This window comes from Acanthaster planci, linkage group LG08, assembly GCF_054643075.1.
Source record: "Acanthaster planci isolate LZ-2023a linkage group LG08, COTS_SCS, whole genome shotgun sequence".
NCBI lineage: Eukaryota > Metazoa > Echinodermata > Asteroidea > Valvatida > Acanthasteridae > Acanthaster > Acanthaster planci.
This window is the reverse complement of record NC_141784.1, coordinates 20094959-20105478: the sequence shown is the minus strand read 5'-3', so window position 1 is coordinate 20105478 and position 10520 is coordinate 20094959. Positions and strand designations below refer to the sequence as shown.

The window sequence follows — 10520 nt, the reverse complement described above, 5'->3', positions numbered from 1 at the left end:
CTCATCTTGCATTTCTTAACTTTATTTTCCTCCCCCAAGTACATTGGGAAACTTGCTACTTTGTCTTGACTTTTGATTTTAAGGAAAAAAAACAGAGTTCACATGTCTGGTCAGCAAAAATATTGCTGAAGTTTGATTGGTCATTTGTAATTGAATGTTGTGAAAATGATACCCCCCCCCAAAAAAGATCTCCAGACAGCTTGGTTCAGCAGAATCAGGATTAATTGGATTTCTTGAACTGCCCTCTCAGAGAGGCAACTATGCCCAAAGCCAGAATTGGACTTTACTTTTTAATCCTGAGCTCAAAGTTACTTCCAGAGTTACCAAAAGTTCAAACTTGTTTGTTCAATTTTCAATGCAGCGACAAACATCGAGACAGAGATAACCAAGGTCCTACAAATACTGTTCACATTGAAGTTCATACGCGGCTGTTTGTCTAGATGTTTTGAGTGGCGTTAATCATTGCAAAATTTTCTAAATTGGTCATACATTTCCTACCAATTTCAACACGCTTAACTATAGACATTTCGAGGAAATAAAATCTACAAAAAAATGGAATCACAAGTCACGAGTAGACTTCATAAAACTGGGTTTTCAGTGGACAAGTATGTACATGACATCTAGTTATAAACCAGGAATAAACCTACTCCATTCCACAAGTTGCAGGGTCAAAGTTCAAGAACTCATTAACATCTGCCAACCACAGTAAAGAGTATTTCTTTCCCCAAATATCCCTCTGATAATTTTTTTTTCTTAACACCAGCTTTCAGCAACTGGGACTCACTTGCATTTTTCAGGATGGATACAAGCACTAGCATTCAACTACTCATAATGTGACTTTTGTCATCTGCAAAGTTTTGCTAGATAGCACCTTAACCCTTCAAAATCTGCTAGTATTTAGTCGAGCCAGTAAGCACTTATCAAGCCCCATACAATCACTACCGGGCCAATGCTTGGGTCCTAATTCCATCAAAATCTTTCGAAAAAATAAGATCAGATTTTGTTGCCTGAAGGCCAACTGACGAGGTATAGCTGTCACTGTCTTGAGACAAAAGTACAAAAACCAAGTAACAATTAAATTTCTTCTTCACTGATGTAACATAAATTTAAAATACATCTTCCCGAAACAATAAGTGAAATGATTATTGCATAATGTGATGAACAAGTATCTGTCTCTCTCAGATCAGAAAAACAAAACACTCACACAATATGAAAAACGGGTGAATATATCAGGAAAAGCAGTTGCAGCATTCAAAAAAAAATCGGTCTTCAAAATGCATGCAAATCGTGTTGACCATTCATTCAATAAGCAATATTGTTAGATAAGCAACATTACACTCCAATCAAAATGGACAAATAAGTCTTACAACAACCGGGCCCACTCTGAGGTACCTGCATTGCATTTATACCAATATATCATGAGCAAAACCACTTTCTTTCCACACAATTCGCTAAGGAGAAAGGTGCTATGTTATTGAGAACCCTGTAACAGCATTAAGTCGACGATTAGATGAAGTGTCTGCCCCGTGCGAAGGGTTGACACAGAACAAACAATGGCATCTTGTTACAAAGTAACGATGCCCCGTTTGGTGGTGGACACACCGTGTGTATGATAAGCGCACTTGGCAAGGGATACGCTAAGCAACAACAGCCACTTTCTGCAGCCACGTACAGTCTTTGCATTTGCAATACGCACCTACCTAAAATTCCCCCTACCAATCTCCCACTTCTTAGCCGACGATAGGTGCATCTAGACTCAGCGGATATAATATATACAAGGAAGTCTGGATCATTTCAGGCAAACTTTGTCAAATGAAACAAGTGAAGTGGTACTTGTAGTTATCACACTTCCCCCACAGACTCTGTCTCTTGAGTGGGCGAGAGCTAGTCACGTGGCAGTCGCTAGTTTTGCTGTTTCCCTACACACTGCTGACAGACTTGTACCCGTAGCAACTCAAGTGCAGTAAACATGACCACTGCTATTGTGTGCAAATACATGCTGGTGTGTGCATTACGTGCATTCTGGAGTGTTTGCACTACAGAGCTGGGTTCAGACCTGACATGGGGAGGTAGTTGGGAAAAGTGCTGGTAAAATATTCGACAACTTCCTTGTTTAAATAGACACCCCTTTCATATGCATCTGGATCAAGTTGGTCAGTTATCGCATAGATCAAGCAGAATCTAAGGCAAGGGTGTTACCAAACAATATTGACTTCTTTATCTTGTGGTGAGGTCAAACTAGCTTCACAAGGTGTTCCAAGGAGCATTATATATTCCTGCTCAAAGCAGTCAATATTTGTACAATACAGCCTGCAAAAGATAAGTAGTGGGTTGAACCAGCGTGGAACTTTCCCCCAAACAGTTAATTTTATTATTATTCCCAAAGACCCAAAGAAAACATTTTTAAGAATTATTAAAAGAAAAAAGAAGTTGATTAAACTAAAAATAACAGCACCCCTCCACATCAGCCTGTTACGGAAACCTCTTTGGTAAACTCCCCCTCCTCTCCTTCACTCTCCCCCGAATCTGGTGGAACAGTCAATGTTTCCCCTGGTAGACGGGATGATCCATTGGCTATGTTGGGGCCCTGATTTGACGCATCTGAGCTGCTGAAGTTTGAAAATCTTGCATAGCCTCTCTCTACAAGGGTGCTTGCAATATTTACATCCTACAAAGTCCAAAAAGTTTGACCAATTACTACAAGAAAGTCTCGTAGAAATGTTCCATTTTATAACTAAGCATCTATGGTCAGTTTTATGCAACCTTCTGTTGGAGAAACTCAATTTAAATATCTATGCTGGACCAATTTTCCAGTTACACATCCTCTTTGAAATTAGCATCTCGTTTTTTTTTAAACTTGTTCACTGTTTCTGATCAATGAGGATATCCATACCTCTGTCCCTGTGGTATCGACGAGTTCAATGCACGGTAGTGTCCCTGTGCTGGTCTGTTGGTAGCTTACAATCCGCGCCATCAGGGGTTTCCACTTAGCACAGTGCGTCAGATCCTCAAAGAGATCAATGGCCTCCTCTGACCAACAAGACCCTGGTCAAACGAAAAAAAGGAATGAGAACAGAAAGAAACAAAGCACTCAAACTGAAGTAAGATTGGTACTTTGGGCACACTGTGTGAAGTGCCTTGTTTTAGATCCTATCTAGGCCTGAAATTCCTTTGTTTCTCTGCTCAACCATCAGATTTTTTTCCATTAAATTATTCTCCGTGCCCTTCAGCTCAACCGTTTTTGCCATGTCTTCTCTGGATGGGTTCTTCAGTACTTTAGCATTGACTACTCAACTGCAAGTTAATGATGTGAAAGTTTACAAGTATTAGCATGCAGTTGATTCCACTTGACCCCCCAAGATACTAGGTGAGCTTTCACTGAGTGACCACAAATGCCTACTCACCGTCATTTGGTGCTCTTATGACTGGGGGGGGGCATGCTGACACATCTTGACCTGTGGTTGGTTCTAACGTTTTAATACACACGGACACTGCAGCTGCTAGTGCCGTGTGAAAGCTACGAGCCAAACAGGAAAGACAGGCAATGCACTACGCTTACCGTCTGGCTGGATACCAGCTAAACTGCACTCCACTGCCTGATACGGAAGACTAAGAAAATCACTCCTGTAAAACAAGGCAATCAAATCATTCTTAAGGAAGAACCAACTCCATGTATGCAACATCTTATAGATAATTGAGATTTCACTGTTTGCTTTAAAATAGTGGCTGATATTACACATCTGCTTCATATCAAATCAACTCCATGCAACAAAACTTAAAACTGTACTTTTGACATTTGCTTGGCATCTCGCCAGATAACCTTTAGCACTATTCCTCGGCGTCTGTGAGGAAAACTTCTTGTTTGGATTGTATGTCGTTATCAGTGCTTTCAAATGCCCCCCCGATGGAGTTAAGTCTTATAGATATCGCTAAATATTAAGCCAGTCAGCACATCTCACGCCCCACTTGAAGGTCGCTGAATATAGGCCTCTTTCTGCATGGTCTTAAAAAAAATAGCAACTGTGGTTGGACAATATCTGAATAATGAGGTGCTATCATGAACAATTCATGTGTTGACAAATTAAGTTACCATGGCAACGCAGTGGCAAATGAGTTAAGCAAGCTCTAAATTTTGGCATTTTGCCAATCAAACAATACAACCTGAGAGAGACATTGTACAGTTTGTACTCTACTTTGGCGCTGTGCCAATTCCTGCCACACAGCCCAACGGTCTGAGGCTACTTCCAGTTTTTTTTTTTTAACAGGTTAAATTTGAATAAATCTAGTACGCTGAGTTCTTTAAATTCACGTTCACATAATGATTTGCATTCTCCGTACTAAAGACACTGCTGCTACACCTCGTGATTTGGGGCCAGCTTTTGCTTAATTACATAAGCGACGCCTTGCACCAATAAACTGTTTTTAACGGACAAGAAAGGCACAAAGGAACCAGTCCATTCCAGATATGGTGGTCGCTATGCAAAAGCTTGCCCTGAATCACAGGGTAAAGCAACAGTGTCTTTAGTCTGGGGAATTCAAATTGTTGCGTTTCTGTGCAACCAGATAACTCAGTGTACCAGATTTTATTCAAATTTAACTCACTAAAGGCTTATTACCTCAAGCTGCAAATACTGTCCCTGGGCATTTTGTCGCTATCTCCGAAGTCAACGTAGTACAGGTCCACTTGACCATCCTCCAGGAACTCCAGGATGCGGGCCCGATACCAAGACTCGTCACCCTGGAACGGTGCTGCAACGATGTCGCCGGTGCACAGGGTATCCGGCTTGGACAGCTATTAAGGAACAACAAATTTTAATGCTCAAGATGGCCGAAGTGGAGGCCTCGTATTTATAGACTAATCCAACGTTAGTTTGGAAAATTTCAAACAATCTATTTTATAACTGTGTAAATAAGCACAGGAGTTGCGCAGAGGGAGACTGTTGCCTGGACCAATTACAGAGCCAACTTGGGCACCAGACTATGACAAAAATTACTGGCGTGGAACAGCAAATTTAAAATCCTGGTCCAACTCTGACCATCAATCCCATCATCCATTTACACACCAACCTTTTGGTTACTCTCCACGGCGTAGTACTCGGTCATATTCTGTATCATCAGGTCCAGTGTACCAGCCTTGGGGCCGAGCACTTGCAGCCAGAAGTGACCCATGTGCTCGACGGCCGACACGTAGACGCTGAAATAGTCGTCGTGGGTTGGCATCTGCACAATGTGCTCAACTGCATCGGAATCATCTGGCAAAATAAAGAGAGATGCACAGAGAGATTAGACAAGGAGAGATATACTTCAGGTCACTGAAAGAGCTCTCTCTCTGAATCCTTCAATTTCAATACATTTCACATATAGTAGATCTAGGGTTTAGGATCTTCATAGTTGGAACTTGAAACAAGGAGGTTCTCAAGGAATTGAGGGTTTTTTGGTTGAATTCCGTCAACACTTTGAGCAGAATGGATCTACGATGATGAGAAAAATGAGAAAAAGCAATTCATCTGATTCACGTCAGATTGAAGCATTGAAGCGCAACACAAGTAAGGCTATGGCCAACTGCTTGGCTATGGCTCAAAATAGCATGTAAACCTATGGAGGCCACTAACTAGTGGCTTTGCACTTCTCTCACAGATGTGCATGCCATTTCCAGCCACAGTCAGGTAAACAGGACGGGGCCTCGGTCTGCAGCGGCACCATATTTCAACTGCTTGTTACAACCTCAAACCTACTCATATCGTCAAGTGATTCAAATCTGTTAGCGGCAGTTTCTCAACCTTTGGTATGATTGTCGGCGGTCGCTGTGTCCACAGCTTGTCTCTGGTCTCGAGGCATCACGTCTCTCGATGTTTTGGAGCCTCGTTGTTTCCTATTGGCTGAGGCATTCTCCAGTTTCCGTCTGTATTCCTCTTCTTGGGCAATTTCCTCGTCTATCAATCCCTAGAAAAAAAAACAAGAGGTTACCGTAGCGATGATGTTGCTGCCAAGAAACTTTGGGTCTAACATCAGGCATGTTTTTATCAACAGCGGTTAAGGCCGAGACTGATTTAAGTTGGCCAATAGGACAGTCTCTCGGGCCGGCATGATGTTTTGACCAATCAGAGCCAAGACTGCGCCACACAAAATATACAACAAAAGCCGGACATGTATGCCTTCACCTACAATCTGAAACATCCAGTGTAGTAGAATTGTAGTGAAGAGGACCACGAGCTGTTCCCTATAAGCAATGTGCAGAGCTTATTAAAAGGGACCACCTGACAGGGTCTTGAATGCAAGGACCAATTGAGTGGACTCACAGTGCCCTCTGCTGACCACAAGCTTACATGATCATGTGACAACCTTCTACAGTTGCCAGCTCCTCTGACAATAAAAGAAGTAAAGACTGTCCTTTTGTCACGTATCTATACAACTTCAGGCCACTTATTACAGGGCACTGCTAGAGGGCAGGAACACCATCTTTTGTGGGGAGCCTTTTCACAATTATCTCAACAACCAAGATCGGAATATAGGGAGCTGCAATCTCAACACTGGCCTGCACTTTTAAGGTCTGTTTATAACCCAAACCTTTGCATATCGTATTTGTTCGTGTGTTCCCTTAATGACGCATTCCCGCAGAGCGTGGGGATCTCGTCTGTCGTCATCCCTCTCGATGCGAACCCTGGCCTTGCTGGTGCGGCAAATCTGGCGGATGTTATCCCCATTACGACCTGTAACAGATTTCATCATAATTGGCAAATCAATAAACCGATAAATGCCGACGGTATTTCCGAGCTAGGCTCCGATGGGCTTTTTGACTCCTGGTCTCAAGAATATCTCAAGCCTAGTCCCTTACTTCAACACAAATTATATGGCCTTCAAAACCAAGTCACAGATAACTAACATAAGGACATGAGTATGAGTCTTGGTTCGAGTCAAAACCGAGTCTGGATCTCACCGATGATCCTGCCAATGGCCCACTGAGGGATCTTCAACTCTAGTGTCTGTACGGCATTGGGCTCGGCAAGGATCTTCCGCACTTGCTGCTCAGCCTGCAGGGCATTGTCTGGCTTGCCTCTGATCACCTGGGCCAAGCAAAAATTCTGGGTTCAATTTACACCAGGACCTCCGTGGTTAAACTGCTCTTTGGTCTCAATAACAAGGCTGACATCAGTGCTCAGAGAAGGACAGCTCCTCCAGCTTCCCATAGCATGCGTGTCCCTCAATTAAGGTTTAGAGGCATTTCTCAATAAACCAAGGCTTGATTCCCCCTTTAAGCACCATATCTGGCAACACCATTGGCAATAGGGCTCCCTTAAAGATACCGAGTCAGTGTGCCCCTTTAACAGTCAATTCCTAGAGTGTCACTTGAAGCATCTAGCGCTTGAGGGCCCCTGTATACATGCATTCTTTGACTGTCCCTTTAAGTGTCCATTTAGCGACAACCCTTAAAAGAATCCATGTCAAAAGTTCTTATACAACATCTATTTCGGAGTGCTCCTTTAAGTGTCCCTCAAGCATTCATTTTTGCAGTACCACTTTGAGTGTCTTTGAACCGCCGCTTTCAGTGTCAATTCCTAGAGTGCCCCTTTTAAGCATCCACTCCCAGAGTGCCCCTTTAAGCATCCACTCCCGGAGTGCCCCTTTAAGCATCCACTCCCAGAGTGCCCCTTTAAGCATCCACTCCCAGAGTGCCCCTTTAAGCATCCACTCCCAGAGTGCCCCTTTAAGCATCCACTCCCAGAGTGCCCCTTTAAGCATCCACTCCCAGAGTGCCCCTTTAAGCATCCACTCCCAGAGTGCCCCTTTAAGCATCCACTCCCAGAGTGCCCCTTTAAGCATCCACTCCCGGATTACCCCTTTAAGCATCCACTCCCAGATTACCCCTTTAAGCATCCACTCCCAGAGTGCCCCTTTAAGCATCCACTCCCGGATTACCCCTTTAAGCATCCACTCCCAGAGTGCCCCTTTAAGCATCCACTCCCGGATTACCCCTTTAAGCATCCACTCCCAGAGTGCCCCTTTAAGCATCCACTCCCAAAGTGCCCCTTTAAGCATCCACTCCCAGAGTGCCCCTTTAAGCATCCACTCCCGGATTACCCCTTTAAGCATCCACTCCCAGAGTGCCCCTTTAAGCATCCACTCCCGGAGTGCCCCTTTAAGCATCCACTCCCAGAGTGCCCCTTTAAGCATCCACTCCCAAAGTGCCCCTTTAAGCATCCACTCCCAGAGTGCCCTTTAAGCATCCACTCCCAGAGTGCCCCTTTAAGCATCCACTCCCAGAGTGCCCCTTTAAGCATCCACTCCCGGAGTGCCCCTTAACAGCTCACCAGCAGCCGGTCCTCCTTCTCCTCTAGTCCTGTCTCACTCTGAAATTTCACTCGGCAAGACGTCTCATCCTGGATCTGAAGCGACACAATCCAAACAAACAACTCTTGAAAATTAGACTCTATGAAAGACAATACCAGTCAAAGTGTGCAACAAACAAGTCTTCCAAAAGAAGGTGAAGAAACTAAAAATTGTCGCAATTATGACTGATTATTACTGCCGATCACACCATCTTTCCTCAGTTATCCCGTACAACAGAAATCCTAACCCTTAACCTTTCTGTTGGCTCCAACTGGTAACTAAATTATGTTCATCTTACACCTTTGGCCATGTAACGCATGCTATGCAGGATTAATATCACAGCAAAATAAACTTGCTGGGGAAATGTAATGGTTAATTCAAGCCTTACCGATAAACCAAACCATGAGGACGTATCTTAGCATGGTTGACACTTGGCGCCAATGTGGTTTGAGAGTCAATGCGAAGGTCAAAACCTCCTTGACTTGATAGGGCACAGGGCAAATGATACCACGGTATGTATCTTTATCCTACTTGGGCGATTTTGTGAAATGATGGCAAACCAATCAAGAATACACTAAATAAATTCTGAAGAAGTTCATTTTCCAAAAATTTGGCATTATACACACAAATAGAAAAAAAGGAGGAAAAAAATGCTTAAAAACCAACTGCAAGAAGGCTACAGTTGGGGAAAGTGTTTTGAAAATTCCATCATTGTGAAACTCAAAAAATGAAAACTGCATGCATTGTTTTACCTTTTTAATAGTTACACCTTGTTGACCGATGATTGCTCCTACTTTGTCGTATGGCACCCTCAGTTCTATGGTCAGCTGCTGACCAGTGGCAAGATCCTTGGAAGGCCGATAATCTTCCTCTGAAAAAAAATCAAGATGTTTATGAAATCAGTTTCTGCGTTTTAAACATTTTGAAATAAACACAAACATTTGAAGAAAAAATCGAACACAGCTGTAAGTTGTTAAATGCCACTTGCATTATCTGAAATACACAACGCTTAAAAGGTAGAGGCCTTGATACACATATTTAGAAAGAGGTTAATCTTTGATGACGTCTTCATTTTTAAAAAACCTGGCTTTAAAAGATGTATTTACTAGGTCCATGATGAAGTTCCTATTTGAGATTTTTCCACATGACTTTACAGCAATAATTCCCCAAGCTAACATCTAGGCAAACATCTTACCTTCATCCCTTTTCTTGAAGAGAAGGTAAAGGAGAAATATGGACGCTGGGATGGTGATGCCAAGGGCCACCCACTGTCTGGTCGTCAGGCTATCCTTCATGACTGGCTCTGATTGGTGGAAAGTTCCACAGTGGGAGGAGCTATGGTGATGATGCTATTACCGCATTCATTATTCTGCAAACAGATGAAAGTGGCCTTGCTTTTTTTAAATTCTGGAAGTCCTTTCTTTTCTTTTCTTTTGTAATTATTCTTTGCTAGGTGGAAGGGAAGCACCCCTTCCCCCGTCCCCTCCCTCGGGACACTAATGGCTGGGGGTTGAGGTTAGTCAAAGGAATGCAGGCAAATTTATATCAAAAGTGGTAAGGGCTGCATGAGTCACACAAGCATTCTGACTGTAACAGTGGTGCTTGGAATCCCAGCCCCAAAGGACAAACTATGCTATGTACAAGGGAGTAAACTTTCAGGGTTATGATGTATGCCATCCGCAGACGTGGGCTATCGGTATACCCCCAGAACTGTGGGGTCCGACATCCGCTCCTTTCATGGGAGCGGGGCGGACGTCGGACCCCACAGTTCTGGGGGTACATGGGCCTATGATCAAGCCTGGCCGAAAGACACTTCACCTGTTCACGTCCTCATCATGTCAAGCATTTCGGTCCTAATCATGCTAACCTCAGTAGTCTGGACAGTAGGCCTATTTACTATTAAAAGGAAGAGACAAGTTTTAACCACTAAACTGCTCCAAAGCTACCTCAGAGAAAAATTTCACACCACTTTCATATATGCATGCTTAGATCCTAGTTTCTACTCACGTTTGGGCCCTATCTACATCTTCAATCTTAATTAAGTTGAATCATGGTTGAATCCAGTTAGCTGACGATATGTGCTCACATGAACATCACACTTGCATGCATATGGAAATTTCTCATCGTTCAGCTGCAAGTGCGCCCTCTGTTGGTGACAATTATTCAGATAGGCTTCAATAGTATGGTGCCAC

The 10520-nt window shown here is 43.3% G+C and overlaps 1 protein-coding gene across 1 annotated transcript; it reads right to left on the bottom strand.

Annotated features, from left to right (window-relative positions):
• Nucleotides 1-6: 6 nt before the first annotated feature.
• tdrkh (tudor and KH domain containing) lies at nucleotides 7-10460 on the bottom strand. The gene is made up of 12 exons (XM_022229709.2): nucleotides 10336-10460; nucleotides 9524-9697; nucleotides 9081-9199; nucleotides 8310-8384; nucleotides 6938-7064; nucleotides 6568-6710; nucleotides 5781-5943; nucleotides 5068-5252; nucleotides 4617-4792; nucleotides 3560-3624; nucleotides 2894-3045; nucleotides 7-2668 (listed from the first exon to the last, which is right to left on the bottom strand). The coding sequence occupies exons 2-12, from the start codon at nucleotides 9621-9623 to the stop codon at nucleotides 2465-2467; spliced, it is 1509 nt and encodes a 502-aa protein (XP_022085401.2). The 5' UTR covers nucleotides 9624-9697; nucleotides 10336-10460; the 3' UTR covers nucleotides 7-2464.
• Between the last annotated feature and the right edge of the window lie 60 nt (nucleotides 10461-10520).